This window comes from Haplochromis burtoni, unplaced genomic scaffold, assembly GCF_018398535.1.
Source record: "Haplochromis burtoni strain Fernald_Lab_line unplaced genomic scaffold, NCSU_Asbu1 Contig_181, whole genome shotgun sequence".
In the NCBI taxonomy this organism is placed as follows: domain Eukaryota; kingdom Metazoa; phylum Chordata; class Actinopteri; order Cichliformes; family Cichlidae; genus Haplochromis; species Haplochromis burtoni.
In genome coordinates, this window is record NW_024582542.1 from 1,143,105 (window position 1) to 1,161,998 (window position 18,894).

At 38.0% G+C, this 18,894-nt stretch overlaps 1 protein-coding gene across 3 annotated transcripts in view; it reads right to left on the bottom strand.

Moving 5' to 3' along the window:
- Positions 1-18,815, bottom strand: part of LOC102292193 (phosphoinositide 3-kinase regulatory subunit 6) — a 20,095-nt gene extending 1,280 nt beyond the window's left edge. The window contains exons 1-19 of one of the 3 annotated variants that reach the window (XM_005934433.3): positions 18,441-18,815; positions 9,154-9,238; positions 8,945-9,049; positions 8,449-8,540; positions 8,144-8,212; positions 7,537-7,669; positions 7,232-7,301; positions 6,913-7,111; positions 5,901-6,048; positions 4,755-4,841; positions 3,660-3,903; positions 3,114-3,401; positions 2,239-2,338; positions 1,892-2,014; positions 1,089-1,196; positions 838-940; positions 681-745; positions 408-498; positions 259-320 (exon numbers count right to left, since the gene is read on the bottom strand). In XM_005934433.3, the coding sequence (XP_005934495.1) occupies positions 259-320; positions 408-498; positions 681-745; positions 838-940; positions 1,089-1,196; positions 1,892-2,014; positions 2,239-2,338; positions 3,114-3,401; positions 3,660-3,903; positions 4,755-4,841; positions 5,901-6,048; positions 6,913-7,111; positions 7,232-7,301; positions 7,537-7,669; positions 8,144-8,212; positions 8,449-8,540; positions 8,945-9,049; positions 9,154-9,202 (2,136 nt within the window). In that variant the 5' untranslated portion in view covers positions 9,203-9,238; positions 18,441-18,815. Of the gene's footprint in view, positions 1-258; positions 321-407; positions 499-680; positions 746-837; positions 941-1,088; positions 1,197-1,891; positions 2,015-2,238; positions 2,339-3,113; positions 3,402-3,659; positions 3,904-4,754; positions 4,842-5,900; positions 6,049-6,912; positions 7,112-7,231; positions 7,302-7,536; positions 7,670-8,143; positions 8,213-8,448; positions 8,541-8,944; positions 9,050-9,153; positions 10,102-10,130; positions 10,399-18,440 lie in introns of those variants that run through there. The other 2 variants (XM_005934434.3, XM_042225749.1) reach the window with 2 other exon arrangements.
- Between the last annotated feature and the right edge of the window lie 79 nt (positions 18,816-18,894).

Consider the following 18,894-nt stretch of genomic DNA (forward strand, 5'->3'; position numbering starts at 1 on the left):
ATATATATACATACATATATATATACATACATATATATATACATACATATATATACATATACATATATATATACATACATATACATACATATATACATACATATATACATATATATATACATATACATACATATATACATATACATACATATATATATATATATACATATATATATATATATACATATATATATACATATATATACATATATATACATATATATATACATATATGCTTGTGGTATCTGGTCAACTCACCACAGTGTTGTTTTTCGTCTTTACGGAGGTTTCATTTATCATCAGTGTCAGACAGTTTAGATCTACGACATAAAGGATAAGAAAACACAGAACTTAAAAACGTATTGACAAAACTACTGAAAGCATGACTCATTGAGAAAATTCTGCACCTTCTGCTTCATTGGAAGGAATGGCATTGATCCGAGCACCTGTCATCCTGACCGAAATCCCTTCATCGATGTCACGGCCACTTAATGTCACCTGCACTCATACAGAACCATGACACAAACAAGTGAGAATGAGTGGTTATGCATTCACACAAATGCATCAACACAAGCTACAAAATCAGGAGTGGGAAATTTTTCAGCACATCTTCTGGTAACTGTTAAGAAGTTTGGCTAAACTAGCACTAATAGCAATCCAAGAAAAAAAAAGAAATTTACCTTTCTGTAATTCATTGAGACCATAGCTCCGCATACCTCCCCCGAGCTCTTCCTGTGTTTATCTCCTTGTTGGTTAGAGGAATGTGGTTAAACTTGACTGTGCACAGTTACAGTAAAACATAGAATACTGGGAAAAACACTTCTAAGAACAATTTACCTCTCACTGACGCAGCGATATGCCTGAATTCAGGGAACTCCATGTCCAGATGGGTAAGAAACACTTCCTCCACTGGCTCCTTCGTCATGATGTTGAATGAGATCTAATGGAAATGACACAACGTTTAAAAAATGTGTTTATATTTGAAAAAAGACACTGACAATGCTCACATGCATTGTGTTGAATAAATTTTGTTTTCACTGAAGAAAAGAAGAAAAAAAAAAGACCACAAAGAAAATATGTAATGTTACCTTAACAAAGTAGATAGCGAAGTAGACCGGCTGCTGACCAGTACGGACATAATAGGAAATTATATCAGAGATGAAGGGCTCTTTTTGCCTCTCGCTGCTTGCTTGTTGCTATAGAAAACAAAAGACCTGTAAAATTAACCTGACTGCACAATGTTGTAACTGCATAGTCATTTTGATTGCACATCAACTGTATCTGAAATAGATGTCACTAAATAGTCCACGAAAGGCAGGAAATGCAACAGCGCTTGTTAATTTTGGTACTATGCTAAAGCTACTGTTCTTTAAGTTGACAGTTTCAGAGTTTGTGTTTCAGTTTGAACTCTTATGCACCATACGAACCCAAAGCGATGGCATATAAAACTTTATTTTACATATAAATTTAATCTAAGTATGAGGAAAAGAAAGAAGGAAATAGCTTTGCCAGAGTATACTGAGAAGTTTCTACAATGAAGAAACTTCTTCGTTTTTCAAATGCCAAACTCACATCAAACAATGAACTGTAACAGTAGTTTACATGCATGTATATCACTGTTCATTTTCCAGTTTCAGAAGTCTTCTATTTCCTGTTTGAGTTTACAGAGCAGTGTCAAGAAATCTTTGATATAAGCTTACTTTACTTGTGGTTTCAGTGAAATCAACATATTTATTTTCCTCACCGTATGTTATGCAATGCAATTTCCTGTGCTTTACCTCAAGCACTCCAACACACACACTGCCACTGTCTACAGTAATTCTCCACTCTCATTTAGTTATACATTTTAAGTATCTAACAAAACCCTGCTTTTAAATATGTTTTATCGTACCATTTTAGCCAGGTTGGGAATCATTCTACCCAAGCTCTTGATGTTGCAGTTGTACCATGGGTCAACGTTGCTCAAATAGGAACCAAGAGTGCAGGAATCCCCCTTGGATTGTTGGTGGTTTTCCTACAAACAAGGAACATGGAAGTGAAACCATAAATACCTTAAATGTGGCTCATTACATCAAAGCACCAATCCACTACTGCAGAGAATAAACTAAACTTTGTGAATACGAAGTTTCACATACTGATCTTCTGGTTAAACAGAAGCCATTCAGTTTTTTTTTATCTTTTGAGGTTTGTTATTTACCAAATAATCAGTGGTGTGCTGAAAAGAGGAAGTTCCCTTACTTTAACTGGGGAGCTGGGACTCCTGGGACTGCAAACAGGGATGTAGTAAAACTGGAGGTCGACTTTCATTGTGAGAAAAAGCCTTCGTGCTTCCCTTTTTCTGCAAAAGCAAACCAGAGATTCATGAGGAGTTTAAAGTGTGTTGAGCATGATTGGATTTTAACATTTAGCCAGATACCTACAATAGAAAAAGTACTCTTGATTCATAGACCAATAATAAAGTAAACTAAGTAACTGTGAACACAAATTGTAATTCAAGATTTGATGTAACGATTTTCCTCCTACTGTAGCTTCCTATTGCTGTTATGACATCATTTTATTTCATTTTTCAGTTAATGTACCTGCACAACTGTCACACAGTTAAAATATGTTCCCTAAAATAGAAAGAGCGGCCATTGTTATACTACAACAGACACATTTAACATCACACAGAAATACAGTTTGCTTATATCCTCTATTTGAATAATCTGAGCTTCTCATGCTTACTTTAATTTTTCTCTGTAAAAAGACATTCCAGGTACTGTGTACTTAATCTAGTGAGAAAAAACCGCAAACAAACACTGACCAGTAAAGTCATGAGAAAGAAAACCTATGTAGCTACATGTAGATTTAAACCACAAGAGACAGTTCCCAGCTGCATCTGTTTAGACACTGCTAAATTTGCTCTGTTGGTTTCTGTCTCGAAAGTGACTACAGTATAGCGTAATAAAGTAGCAGAAATCATAAATGAGGTGTCACAGCTTGCAGTAGCAAACAAATAAAAGCTATATATTTGGCCACATAAGAACTTAGAATACTAAAAGCGCCAAAGAAAAATTGGTCAATGCATCGTCATCAAAAACTGTATTCATTGTGTGATGTGAGTAGTCCCTCACCTGAAGAAGTAATAGGCTTTAGCTAGGCGGCCCAGCACCCTATCAGTCCCCATGATGACTATTCTGGCAGTAAGTTGTCTCTGCTGCTTGGAGAAGGGGTTGTGCATCACACTGCTTCCTGCTCTTCTCTGCAAAGTCATCCCTCTTCTTCCTCCCCTCCCTCCACTTCCTCCCGCTCCTGTGAGGCTTGCCTGGTCCTCCATATTTTCCTGTATCAGCACCATACTGTCTTTTACGTTTGGTTTCATTTTGATGCCTCCGCGCCTCAACAGTTTTGAGTCTTGCTCACTGGAACAAGAAGGTATGAGCATTAAATCATTGTATGAACGCTTCCTACAGTATGCATGCTGTTGATGAGGACCTTTAAGTACAACCATATTTCACATGACTTTGGGGGCAATTTACATGAAATACTGTGGCTCAAAAGCATGCTTTGGAAAACAGACCGGAGTTTTGCACTATGCTACAGTACAAAACCTGCATATTAAACCATGCAAACTACAATGAAACTTGTTATTATGACGAAATAGAAATTATTAGATTTACTTTTTGGATTGTTCCCATGGTCCAGTCATGCTGACGGCATCCAAAGATGGCAGTTGGGACGGCTCAGTGCTGGGCGGCAGGTCCCTTTCAATACCGCTGTCGTTGGACATAATGGAAAAGCGCGTCATGTCACATGGCATCATGTCAATGGGCGATTCACCCAACTCGGGGTCCTCCTGCTCTTCAATGATGGAGAACTGTTCTGACATGGAACTGGATCGAAGCCACTTGGCCAGCTCTCGCCCTGTCAACAGTTTGAACATTTGTTATGCACATGCAATACAGATAATGTTACTCATATGGAGTCATATAGACTCATATACACTGAGCTACAGTATGTGAGTCCTTTCAATAAATGTCACATCTGGTCTTACCGCATTACTTACTGACAGTTGTCATACTTTTGTCTACACAATCACATGCTGCTTTAAGTCACATCTTCAACAAACTAGTTTCCCAATTATGTGTGAATCTTTCAGTAGGAGTCCTTAGTTGTGCTCAGAGAGGTATTCTCTATTGTGCCAGACTGCAGTGTACACATTTAGTTTTAATTTAAAAATCATTTAAAATTTCAATAAACGTACACTCGCTTCAGCTATAGTCACTCTGAGGGCTCCACTGATTCAGTTCAATATGGGCTTAAATTATGTTGTTGCATTAAGTGTGTTAATCTCTGATAAGTGAAATCAATGTTAATTAATGTTCAGTGTCAGACTGACTCTTGTAGTTTGACTTTACTGGTTTCAGGTATATTAAAAAGTGTTATTTGGTAACTGAATGAAATCATATCTGCACTAACTATTTAAAAAAGCTTCTCTTTCTCAATAAGCTTTGATTTGGACTGAATTTTTAACTATTACTGTTGCGAGAAAGGACAAAAGGTAGATTTGTGGAACAAAACCAAACTTGGCATCATGTTTCTAGTATCAAACAAGGAAGCAATTCAGCAAAGATATAAAAACATATTTTTTCCCCTTAAGTCAGATGATGGATTTTTTATTTTTGGTGTATCACCCAAGTCTCGGCCTAATTCATCTCATCTTACTGTTTGCAACAACATCCTCTAGAGTCCCACCAGCATTAAGAGACACTCACAAATATCCAGATCCGCTGTCCACAGGTGGAAGCTCATCTCTGGGTTAGGAAGAGGGCAGTCACATAGTGGTCCACCAGACAATGGTTCTGCAACACACACAGCGGAAAGCAGAGAGAGGAAGAGACCAAAACTGTCACAATGAATATTAAAAAAAGCACTCGCTAACTCTACAACTTCCTCTGTGTAAACACCCCTGTCTATCCTTCAGTGTTCCAGCTGTGATGAAGCCAGGGCAGATTCATCAGATAAACCGATGTGATAACAGCAGGGAAAAGAGTGTCATGAAAATGTATACCTGGAAATACTAATAATACATACAGCTGACTTTACACATTGGCCATGGGGGAAACAGCTAAACAGAAGGTCGAGTTTGATCTTAGCAACAGGCGATGAATCCAGGCCACATTGTTATATAAAACATGTCCATCAGAGATAATGCTTGAAAAATACACTGACTGGTTTACAGTTCACAGCTTGGTTAGACTGAGATTTGGCCCTTTTAATGTTGAGATGCTTTGGACACACCAAATGAAGAGCTTCTGTCATACAGTTTGCAATGACATAATTTCTACACTCGTTCATTTTTGTTGATTCTCCTGCTATAATTACAACCCAACAAAGCCCTAGAAACTTGCAAAGGTCTATTTTTCCCAACCACAATAATTTTTGAAATGTGACACTGCAGGCATTTTTGATCTGAATGTAAAGAGTACTCACAGATTACTTTAGTAAAAAAAAAAACAAGAGCCTTAGCATTTCAATACTCCCCTGACTGCAAGCTGAAAAAGCCCTGAATGCCCAACAGGTCAGCAGATTCCAAGCTTAAGATGGTTAAATAAGGGTAGTTAGGACTATAAAGACTATAAATTATACATGTGCACCTTCTTTCTACTTCATGGAGACTGTAATGACTATTTTTATCAATTAATATCAAGAGAGCAGGTACACCAGATGTTATCACTTCTTGATTTTTCATTTTCCATTTGGCTTCTGCCTCTTGATGTGACTGTGGTTCTTGAACTTCTTCCACTTTCTTTCATGTCTACCTAAACCTGTAAGTTCATGTATGACTCAGACAGACGAACCTTGGCCAACAGAAATGTGGTCTGGCACAGCTCTGCATTTGCTTTTCAGAGAAATCCTACCTGAGTCTGCATTGGCAAGAATCTCGTTGTACAGCTGGAGAAGACGGCTCCTCAGCACTCCCCCCTCCCCTCTGACGCCCTCCTCCAAGCTCTGCTCTAGCGACGCCAACACTTCCTGAAAATATGGCTCAACTTCTTGCCCCATGTCCTGTTGCAAAACAGACAAACAACTGGCTGAACACACACGCTCTCGGGAAAATAAACATATACAGATGATGTATTCATAGCAAAGAGGTGAGAGGTCATAAATGTGCGTATGCCTGCCCCTGTGTGTGTTCTGCTGAGGTGCTATCTTAGGACCGGTGCCAGGAGACATTTCCACCATGCAGCTCAGAAACAACACCCCGTTATTCATGATGTTTGGTATGACTCTTACACGATTTTATATCCAGCTGTTATATAAGAGCTCCTTCTTGCCACCAACAGAAACATGATTCAAGCATGTCACTTGAACTAGGTCAGGCGCATGATTGCTTTGTGCACCCTTCATCATTGACTTGAGCCTCCCCACAAGTGTAATACATATTCACGTCTTGTCCTTAGCGGGCGACCAGCGGCGGTGGTCTGCCGCGCAATTCACGTGATAATAAAAAATACAGAATATCCTCTTCGTATGACTTACTATTATTAAAAATAAATAATTAAATGGCTTTCTACAGAACCTGTTAAACTCAGCAGTGCTTCCTCAATGCTTTCGCTAGATCGTCATCTTTTCTGCAGTATGTTTACCCAAACATCCGATCTTACTTCCACCAATCACTGACTAATTTCAACTGTAATTCTCAGAAAATTTATTCTGCATGAGTGGGGAGAGGGACCAGGATGTGTTCACACTATGTGAGTCACATTTGTCCTAGATGGTGAAGTTCAAATGAAACAGTGACTTCTATACCAGGTCTAATTAAAAACAAACAAACAAACAAACAAACAAGTGAGGCATATAGAAAATGTCCACATTTAACTTTACACTGCTACAAAACATAACTCCAATAATAAGAACAAGTGTACTGACCTTGAGGGCTTGAGCGAGTTTTGGCCCATGGCAATGCTCATCTCCTAAAGCAGCCTGTATAGAGTGTTGTACCACACTGCGCATGTGATCTAGAGGATTTAGAAATTGACCTGAAGATGTAGCTGATACCTCAAAATCCCCCGACACAACTGTTACCAAGGACTCAGAGAAGACCTCTGGTTCAGCTAAAACAAAAACCCTGCAGATATAAAAAAAAATACTTAAAGACTGAACAAAGAAGACAGCTGAGGAAATGTAAATATCCAGTTCTAAAAGGGTTTAACTCAATCAATAAGTACATTATTTAGAGTTAACTCACCTCTCTTGGAAGGGATAGTGCACGGTTTTTAATCTCTGCTCAGCTATGACCATCCTCTGGTACATTAGACCTGTAGATTAAAGCAGCATTAAATGGTACTATATGGTTGCAATAATCATAAAAGAGACAGGTATAAATGTCCGTTGATCTTAAGTCCAATGGAAGTGAGTTCCACAATCTTAAAAGCACAATCTCTTTTGACCATGATCTGCCTCAGCAGCTGTTTAAACATGTTGTTCTAACATATACAAGCTTCTTACCCCATATTTTAAATTCAATCACTATGTCAATGTCAGAAATAATACCTGGAATGAAGCGTTCAGTTTTTATCTGTCTTGTGTAGCTAAGGCCCACAGTGCAATAGGGGTGAGGAAACGTCAGCAGCCTCTTACAGAAGTCGTAAACCCGCTTGTAGAGTTCATCTGGAATATATGCTGTCTGGAATGTCACCATTAAGGACACACACACACACACACACACACACACACACACACACACACACACACAAGGTTTACAATACAAGTAGAAGTCACAACTACAAATTTTCGTTTATGCTTATGAATGATAATTTTCTCAGTGTTGTTAAGTCAATTTGTTCTAGGAATTAAAACACAAAATTCTCAAAATTCTTCTATTAGGTGCTGCGGACATTACCATAGTGAAACACACCACTTTACATGCTTTAAAAGCAATGCGTGGTTTTATTTTATTTTTGCAGTCCAGTAAACCACTTTATAAATATTGAAAAGAATAACCACACATATATCAATTAAATGTATTTAGCTAGCTATATTCATGTTAACAAAACCAAGCCTAGAATGCAAACAAACAACAAGAAATAAGTGAATTAACAGAAACAAACAGCTCTTGTGTACCTTTTCACAGAGTACTAATGCGGCAGACAAACCATACCTGGAAAATGGCATACATCAGTGTGTGGAGCAATGGGATGATGCATTTGCGAGAGTCCCATCTCTCCGCCTGCAGAGATAACACATCATATGACAGGGTGCACATATTTCAATAAAATAATCCAATTTCAGCTTCTATGAATCCCAGATAACTGCAGTTTCCTTTGTGTGAAAAGGGAAGCATTTTTTTTTTCAAAACCTCCAGTGTTTGCTGTCAGCATTTGTTGGTTTATGGTGATGTTTTCCTTTAAAATTGTAATTTAAGAGTGTCAATGGTAGTGCTTCAGAGACTTAGAGATCAAGTACCTTTTCCAGCTCCTTTATCAGTAACCACACCAGAGACAAGCTACTTGCAGGATTCTTTTGAACCTTCTTATGAAGCGTCCATCTCAGCATCCCTGCACACACATGCACAAACAAACACATGCACGCATGAGCTTTTAACACAGAAAACTAAACACACTCACCAAAGGTGTCAAATTTTTCTCCATACCAGTGCAAATCCAAAAGATGTTGATGACTACCAACAGAATGAGTCATAGTTTTGCTGACATGGCTAAACATTCCACACAGTGCTTACTACTAATACTTACTGGCTTCACTAAATATCTACTCTGAGTGGAAAAGTTTACAAAAAGGAACAGACTTGGTCACAGTAAAAATAATCACATGATGTGGCTCATAGGCAATCTTATACATGAGAACGGACTCAGCTGTAAACACAGACAAACACTATCACATCTTTTACATCTGATATTATTTTTGATAAGGCGATTGAGATTTTTTTCTGGTTTGTTTTTACCTTTGTTGAAACAGTCAGATTGCTGCAGCTGGTCGGTTTCTCTGGGCAGCACAGCCTGGATGCTCCGGTAGAGCTCTGGCTCTGGAACTGTAGGGGAGCCGTCAGCTGATAATAAAAGTTGAGACACTGGGAGTTTAAGTCTGAAAGATTCTGTTTTAAATTTGCATAACTGAGCTTTGTGTATAGTTATTTGAGTGGGTGATCTGTACCTGTAGGCTCCATACTACACATGTTTTTTGAGCTATCCCATAGGGCCATGTTGGTCAGGTCTCACACACATCATGTGTCCATCAGCTGTAGACAGGAAATAGACATGGAAAGTGAGCGTCACTTATGTTCTGTCATGTCTGCGTACAAACACTAAGTGGACAGACGGCCTTTCACTCTGCCTGTCTAAGGGCAGAGTGAAAGGCTTGTTTTAATACCAGCACTGTATGTGTTTTCAGACAGTGACAATACATCTCTATTTCAATGTATCTTCAGAAGAGACATGTTTTGCATTTGTGTATGGTAAGTGTTCAAAGTCTACCTACGTGAACACCTACACACTCACACACCTCACACCACATGCTGAAGGTTAACAGATAAAATAATTAGAACTGCTTCCACACGAAACAACCTAAAAGCATTAAAAGTGTCTATAATTAATACAGCCTACTTCCCGTGTTTAAGTTACTTACTTTGTAGAAAGTCCCACACAGGTTTATGAGTCATCTGTAAATCTCCCGTAATACAAATTCATTGTGATATTTGCCCAAGACTGAGAACTAACCACCCATTGTGGCCATGGTTAGTTTAGTTTCAGATCCTTTATGTTCATGATAAATGGTATATGAGATCAGGAAGACACCCTGTTTTTCAAGGAACTGTTGCAATTATGGAGACAGCTTGTTATAAATATTTGCTCTCTTCACTACTCAGAAAAATGCTGAATAAAATAACTGCAGCAGAGAAGGAGCAAAAGACGGGAGCATAACATACCAAGACTCACAGAAATAAAAATATGACACAACTAAGTGTTTTCACTTAGAATCTATAGTAGATATCCTCTTAGTATCTAACAAATAAAAACAAAATCTCAAAAGCTATATTCTTAGTTTCATACACGATGGCACTATAACCAAAAAGCATCCAAATCCATTTCTAACACACAAAGTAAAATAGAGATAATATAACATAAACTTACCCTGTTCCATATAGGGACAGGCAAATATATCGCCCAAGTCTGCTATATTCATGCACTACACAGGCTGTACTGACATGTAAGTCACAGGAGTCAAAGAGACTGAAAGTGAGCGAGACCGTGAATCACACGCAAGTGAGGACAGCGATTCATTTCTGAATGTATTTCCTTTTGTATGAGGCTAAGAGTTGTGGGCACGAGCTCAGTTACTTTTGGTTACGAAGAAGGGAGGTGTGTGGAGGAGTGTGTGGGTACGTGTGCGTGTGTGTGTGTGTGTGTGTGTGTGTGTGTGGGGGGGGGGGGTCTGTGCAGGTTTCTGAAATGAACGTATTTGGATTTGTTTCTATTTTTAGACTTCTTACTCATACCTTGGTTTCTCACGTTTATAAACTTTTGCACCTGCCACTTATTCTTCCATCTCTAAGTTTACCCATTTGACCTTTTTCCTCCCTTTCTCTCTAACACACACACAGACACACAGACTAACACACACACACACACACACACACACACTGATTCAGGTCATTCAACTGAATGGGTCTGTACAATGAAAGGACTTAGTATGATGGATTTAGCCCTGATCCCTCTAAGAAAAGCAGCGTGTTCAAAAACAGTGTTAACAGCGCTGCCTCAGCAGTTCAACGCTGCCTGCTTGACCACAAGTTTCCGGTTGCCTCTACCATGATCACTCTCTTTCTCACTGTCTTTCATTCCCCCTTCTCTCTCTCACTCATTTTTTCTCTTCATAGATCTTCAGCTGTGCAGCTGGCCCCTTTAATACACAGGAGGGCTCAAGATATTATCTTCATTTTTGTGTTTCTCTAAGGTATAAACAAATGCAGACACAAAACTAGCCATGCATGCATATAAACATGCATCGCAAATGCATACATTGGCTCTCACTGACACACGGTTGCAAGTGTAGACTCTATGTTGGCTTTTTCAAGTGAAACCATTAATGCAGTACAGGAGCTGACACATACGTAGCACTTCCTTTCTGTCAAATGAGTGGGCAGACAATGCTCTATATTTAGAGAGAGAGAGAGAAGAGAAAGAGAGAAGTAACTTCAACTCAGAAATAACTTAAAAATAGATGTACCCTATCATTGAGAGCATTTCTAAATATGCAGTTTGGAAATCCCAGTCTGCAATAAATGCACTGCAAAAGGTGAGACAGTGGACTTGTAACTGCGTTACATTGAAATGAAAAAAATGTTCATGATCAAGGCATCGAACTTTAAGTCGTCTTATGTAGTCCTACCAATATCCATTACAATATCCATATATGGTATGTAAATAAATATAAAAGGTTTGTTTACACCTCCTAAAAAACACACTTGTTATTACTGTACCAACACTTGGACGTTCAGGTTTCTTCCAAACTATTTTGTATCAAGTGTTCGTTTGCAATCCTCATGCAGCAATATGTCATTTTTTGACAAAAATATATATGCACAAAAATAATACAATGCTCAAATTTACAACTGCAGACATACACCAGCAAATACCCAATGTTTATTTAAAATGCATAAAATAACAAGATTAAGTCAAGTTAAATTTACCTAACATACATATGATCGTGTGATTTATTACACTCATACTTTTTAGCTGAAACAGAAACAAAGACAGGTAATAAACAAGTAACTACATGCACAAATACTATTCCACTGTAACAACTCACACACATATTGTGCCATCGACTTACCACTACCATGGTGCACCTTACAACAAAAAAGCCCTTTTTTCATTTAAGTAGATCACGTGATTGTTTGGTAGAGATGACCACATTCCTACTGTTTGCATAGCTGCTCTGACATTTTCATAGTCTGAAACTTTCATGTATTTAAATTCAGGACTGCCTGTGAATATAGGTAAGTTTGAGTTTATTGTTCTAGTGTTGCAAGTTTTGAAGTTTGGGGTTCATGCTTTAATTTCTTTACAATTCCAATAGCATCTTCTTCTGACAAAGTTGATTCTTTGATTTAGGAATGAATGAGAATTTCTTTATTAATAAAACCAAAAGCTTTGAAATAAACTTAATTACGTTTAATTTGAATTTAATTAGATTTAATTAAATTAAAGAGTTCCCAAAGATAAAAAAGGTATGCCTTCAGTCTAGATTTGCAAACACTGATGCATAAATCTGATGCCTGAGGTGACTTGGTACAACGGCAGCAAAAGCATGACTCCCTTTTGATAACTGTAATGACTTGCTGTTTTGCAATCCTATATCTAGGATGGTAACTAGTTTTCTCAATTTTTGCTTTGTTTTTTTACTTTATTTCTCTTGACTGACTTCATTGTTTTTAACTGTGTCTCATTCCCATTCATTTTCTCATTACCAAAGCCCAAGGTGTATAAACAGTCCGGTTTTCAGCTTAGTTCCAACTTTACATGTTGTACTTCCTGTGTTTTTGCTGCGTTGCTCTGGATATATTATCACCATGTCCACAATAAAGCCCATTCTGGCCCTGCCAATTTCACTGAAACCTTACAAATTACAAATAACCCAAACAGTTAATAATTAAATTAAAAAAAAAAAAAAAGTAGGTCAATATAGAGGTCCCATCCTGTCACTTACCTTTTGGCCTCATGCCAGTGACACAAATTTCCCCATGAGTGTTGACAATTTACGGTTAATGCCATTCAGTTCCTGATTACATTACAGTACACAAATGTCTACACCTTTCTTGTACAAGCAGTCATTGGCAAGCTTTGCAGTGGTCAGCTGAAGCCTCGGACGGTGCTACCTAACAGAAAACAGGAGCGCTCATTTCCGTTGAGGCACACTGCAGACATCTCAGAAAACAGGAAGGGCCTGACAGCACTGTGTGGAAGTGTGCTCATAGAGCAAGAGAAAGGTGGTGTTTAGATGCATGCAGGGGAGGTGAGGCTATATGTGTGTCTGCTTGATTGGAAATCCCCAACCTAGGATAGCTTAGGGTCTTTTGACAGACACAGGTTTAATCGTCTTTCACATCAGAGTTGGACAGAGTGCAACAGTACATATCTGCACAATTTTACCCACAAGTAGACAACAAGTAATACCTGAAAAACAAGTGTGGAGTGACACCTTTTGGACTCGTTCACATAAATATTAATGCGTGTGGTACAGTGAGTTATCACTTACAGTAAAAAGCATAAACAAGTTCCTTGACTTCTTTTTTCTTTTCAGGAAAAAAAGACATAGTGTAAAGTCCCACTGAAGTCAATTAAGAAAAATAAAGTAAAACCCAAAGCAAAAATTGAGAAAACTAGTTATCAGAATAACACAGGAAATGGACAACAAAACAACCCAGAATAGACACTGATTGTCTGTTACTTTGTTCTACGTGTGAATTACTTCACATTGAGCAACAAAACAGTCCCTTTCTTCAATAACCAACAGTTTGTCATCTGTGATTACAACAAAGCAAAGGTAACTGAACACTGCTATAATTTTTCAGACACACACCTGCACAAGCGAAAGCTGCAAAGATATTTCAAAAACAGACATGTAATCTTGCATGAGCAACAAGGGATATCAATCAAATTGATTTCCTGCATCAACATAATGGACAATATGCGGAAGTTTTTTTGGGTGCTTGAATGTGCACATGTTTGTGTGTAAACTTGCCCAACAAGGAATTATCTCCTCCTTAGGGGAGATACAAATATTTGCAACAAAACTTTTAGGTTTTTAGTTTCAGATCGGAGGATCTGGTTAAGTTAAGTTAAAGGTTTACATGCACCAGGTATGCCTCTTAGTGTAGTATGCTAGATCCATCAGGCAACAGGAAGCTGGACAAAACAAGACAGAGAGAAGTTTCCCTTAAAGGTCTGCATGTGAGAGTTTGTGTGTGTGTGTCTGGTAAGGCCTTGCCTGTAAGAAGTGGGTCATTTGGACCACTAGGGTTCATGTGAGGATGTGGCGTTTAGCTTAAATTAGGTAACACGCAAGAACAAGAGTTTTGCAAAAAATTGTATATTTAACCCAAATGACGATGAAAGCTAACACTTACTTGTGTGTAGTCACCCATGAACAAATACATCATGCCACGCACAAAGCACTTAAAACATAACTTGTACTGGCTGATATACACAAATTCAGTATTTGCAAACTAGGAACTTTTTGTGCAAAACCCTTAAGGCTACAAGTTTAGCTACACACATTCATAACACTGACTACAGTGTTTTTTTCTGCTTTTCCTCAAACATTGCTATGAAAGTGAAACTCATCTGAAATATTATTGTTACATTTGTTACATAAGTATTTTGGAACAGTGTTCGCATTCAGTCATACATCTAAATTCATTCAGCTCAATGATCGACAGCTCTGAACACAGACAGCATTGTAAGAACAGTACAGCTGTGACCTCAGACAGAAGGCCTGAGGATAACCGGAGCACTGTAGAGAAGTATGAATGATTTATGTTTTTGGTCTTAATGAATAGTAAGCTATTTTTATAGACAGCTAAATCAGCTATTCAATCTTCACATGCAGTTCTGCCATGCTTGTTTGTAAAGACATGTTTAGAAAGAAGCATAGGTTTCACATATTTTGTTTGCTTATATAGCCACAAATCAGCTGATTCCCTTACATGGCAACCAAGAAAATAGTCTGGCTGGGTTTCCTAATACTTTACAGTCCTGTCCGTCAAACAGATGAGATGGTATCCCTGCTATCAGTCTATCTGTTTAATCAAGTGCAATGTCTCTCATACACACATGGCTAAAGACTGATTGAAATGTAATAAGAAAATTAATTTTATTCATTGACTGACATAAATGTTTGAGGTATGTGTTAGCAGTGCCCTTATTAAGTATATAGCCTATAGGGACTTTAATTCACATTCATGTTTTGATATATTTTTTTTCAATTCAAGTAGTTGTTCTTGCAGTAGTCAGTAATATTACTGCAAAGGTCTCAACAACAAACATTGTTCGTTTGCTGCCCAAGATCACCAGTCTAACCACATATCAGATCTTATTCAGCCACAGTGGGCAAAAATGGGCGACAGTGAATCACAGCTGTAAACTTTGAAAAAGTAAAAAATCTTTTGGGGTAAAGTGACCCGCTGCTACCGCCACAGGATGTGCCAAGTGCGTCACATAAAGAAAAACAGCAGCACAAATAGATCTTCACACATGTGGCTACGATGGAGCCACTACTTTCCAAGGAACCCACAGTTGCAGAACTGTGCCAAGAAGTATTGCCATTTATTTTTATGTCCTTTAAAACAAACAAAAGGGTAGTGTCTCAAAGTGAGGCCAGTCTGCGGCCGTCTGTATTTTGGCATCTGCTATACGTGGAACTAAGTGTGTTTTATAATCACTTTCTGCAAGGTTGTGTTTTTGAATGTTGTGTTTGGGAAAATTCAGCGGTTGTGTGGGCTAACACTGGTCCAAAGCCGTATCTGAAAACTATAAAGTGACAAAAAAAACTTTAGAAGTTTCAAAACAGAGCTTTCTCAGTAAAGTTCGCTATCTGAAAATTTACTCTATGAAAAAAAACAAGCCGTCATCGCACGCTTGTAGTGCAAAGTGGCACCCTAAAACGCAATGTTTTGTCCAAAAGCGTAACTGGTAGAGATAGTTCCCTCACGATAAGGAAAGCCACAAATGCTCAAACTTGTGAAGCTGTTCTTACGAAAGCAACTGCCATTTTGACCAACTTGTTTTGATTCATTTTAAAGTAAAGTAAAGATTAGGATTTATTTTATTTCCTATTTTCTCTCATATATCTCATATCTCTTATATATCTTTTATTTTTCCAACCTGCTTTAAAAATACACTTTTGTTAATATGTTTATTCAGTTTTCTCAATTTTCTTGTTTATATAACGAGTGATATAGAGTGCACTGTGGTTTGTAGGATGGTATACGACATATGGAAAATACATTAGTTCAAGTAACTGGTAGTGGGAAGTCACGCCGTCTGACTATGCTGCAAATTCTTAAATAAGCCGTAGAAGTTAACACAGCCTGAAGATATGTTGGAGGATGTTCTTCCAACTAAATTTAACAGCAGCTATTAAAAGGTTTATTAAGTTGTTTGTGATCCACAACACCTGAAACTACCCAAGTCCTTCCTGCCAGGTTATGTGTCAAACCAACATGACTGAGCCAAATTTGGCAAACAGCAAGCCAAATGTATTATATATTTAATTTATTGTATTTTATAATATATTTGTTCCAGAAGAGAGTTCTACATTGTCAAACATTTTTTGTTATTTATTCATTTTACTTTTGCTCCCCACATCACGAAGCTATGACATCACAACATGATCGATCAGTTTCAGTGTTGATCCTGGACCAACAATAATTATGATGATGCAGGAACAATCTTGACCCATCTTGACACAATTAAGACATTTTCTGTAGCCCGTAGCCGCAAACTAAAGTATTTCCTTGAGCACTTTTTTTCCTCCTAAGAATTTTCTTCTCTGTCTTCAGCATTCCAACCAAACACTTCCCAGCAGAACACAAATGTAATGCATTGTCTCTAGCGCTATCAGTGCCCTCATGCGGGCCAGCATTCTCATCTGTTGGTTTTTGATCTACTAAACAAAATTAGAGATTATTTTAGAGATTATTGTTAGGATGCCTTTAAGATACATTTCCCAAAATTCTCCTAAATGTTGCCCTTAAGTGGTTGACATTTAAGAACTAAGAATCCTTTGTGGAGAAACGCCACTACATCAGCACATGACGCTGACCCTGTTTTTATTTCATGGCTTACAGCATGAGCATTATGTAGTTAATTATGTAATTAATTGTTTATTATAGTTATTTTGAACACATTAATAATTGATTACACAATAAGCATATTGGGTAAAGTATATAATTAATGATTATTATTATCCTTATTAATAGAACTTATATAGGCAAGTTCTATTAAAGTCTATATTTAATGATTAATCATCCTTAAATTAAATAGGTAAGTTCTGTTCCACTGCTGACACGAGACAGTTTAAGTGCGGTCCTGTGTCTCATGGTGCACCTGTTCTGGTCATCCTCTCAACACTCCAGAACATGTTTCTTGGCTACATTATCTCACTGCAGGCATTTGACTCACCCCAGAAACTGTTTATGAGTGACCGCAGCATTGATAAGGTTATCTTTATAATGAACGAAGTGCAACTAATTTTCCTTATTCGGTGTATTTATATTATGATCATTTGTTGTTCATTCCCGCTATTGCAAGATACTCATGAGTTCCCCTTGAACACCGTCCAAACCAAAACCGCGTCAATGAGGTAATAGCCTAAATATTTTAAGCAGTGAAGTCACCCATCCTTCATCTGTCAGTGAAAAACCTCACCCAGTAGCTGACATCAGTAGTCTGATTTTAAGTAACATTACATTTCTTTTTGCTTCACTAGATATTGTTGCACATTTGCTTAACTAGTGATCACGATTCACAGACAGCCTAAAAAGAGACAATCATCCATTTCCCCCCTCAAAATAGCTGCTGATTCACTACCCACAAATGACCATCTGCTTTCTTCAACTACAACTAACCATCATTCCACTTAACCCCAAAGTGGTGCCAGGAAGCTCAGATCTAAAACAAGGAAGCTGGAGGAAATGCCGGCTTACTTTTAGACTCAAACAGACACAACAGAGAGCCGGGGCTTCAATCAGATCAGGCACTGTTATCAAAATCTTGCTAATCTTGAAATAAACCGCCGCCCCCCTGTCTTCCCGTGTCACAAGCCAGGATGTGGGGAGGTTTTTGAACAGGCTAGCTTGCACGTAAGAGACTATTCAGAAAATATAGTCGGATTAAAAAAACAACAACACACAGCGCGAGAGAGACCAGGCACTGCAGCTGTCATGAGCAACAGCTACAGAATTTCTTGTCAAATATTTCTGCCTGGAGCTCTACTTTAAAACCACTGACATATCTTATCTCCATATATCACAGTAAGTGTATACTGCTGACAAAATCGTGTACCGGTGTACAAACACAAACAATGTTAAGGCAAAAGAAAGAAAGAAAGAAAGAAAGAAAGAAAGAAAGAAAGAAAGAAAAGAAAAGAAAAGAAAAGAAAAAAAGCCAACATAAACAAAAAAAGCATATCTCAAACTTAGCGGCCAATCTCTGAAGTAAAACAACAGCATAAACAATAAAAATACGCAGGCCATTCACAGTTTCACCTTAAACTGAATGCACAACTGCATGCAAATTATTTTTCATCACTTTCAGTATGTTAGCTACAATTTAACAGTCGTCGACACCAACTTTTGCGCGAGTGAGCAGCGGGTTAAGTAAACTAAAAATGTCAGCAGTTGGTGAAACGAAGATATTCTAGCTTTTAGGGAAACTTACCTAAAGTTGAGCTAATGCAGGAAGCTTCATTCGCTCTTCTTAAATTACTGTACTATTTCTGCGTCTCTGTCGCTTCACTCCAGTCATCTGTCTGACAGCAGAACAATCTGCTGACCACGCCCACTGCCCGGAAACCAATCAGAGCTCTTAACCAGAAATGATCATCTAAGCACGAGCCTTCGATAGATGACTAGATAGATGTCACAGATCATAATTGGTGTTTGTGGCAGTAAAGCCATTTTAAACTGTTTGATGCTGGTTTTACATGCATGTCTCTATATAAAGATATATGTGTGAAGGTGCATATCTTTACTTACAGATGACCGCACGGGTGTCGCTGCATTTCAGAGGGTATTCATTTTTACCTCAGACGCGGCATGCAGTATAATATGAAACACTTACAGTTTCAGAGCAGTCCGACGTTGCTCTGTTCATTCACTGTTCATTCATGTTG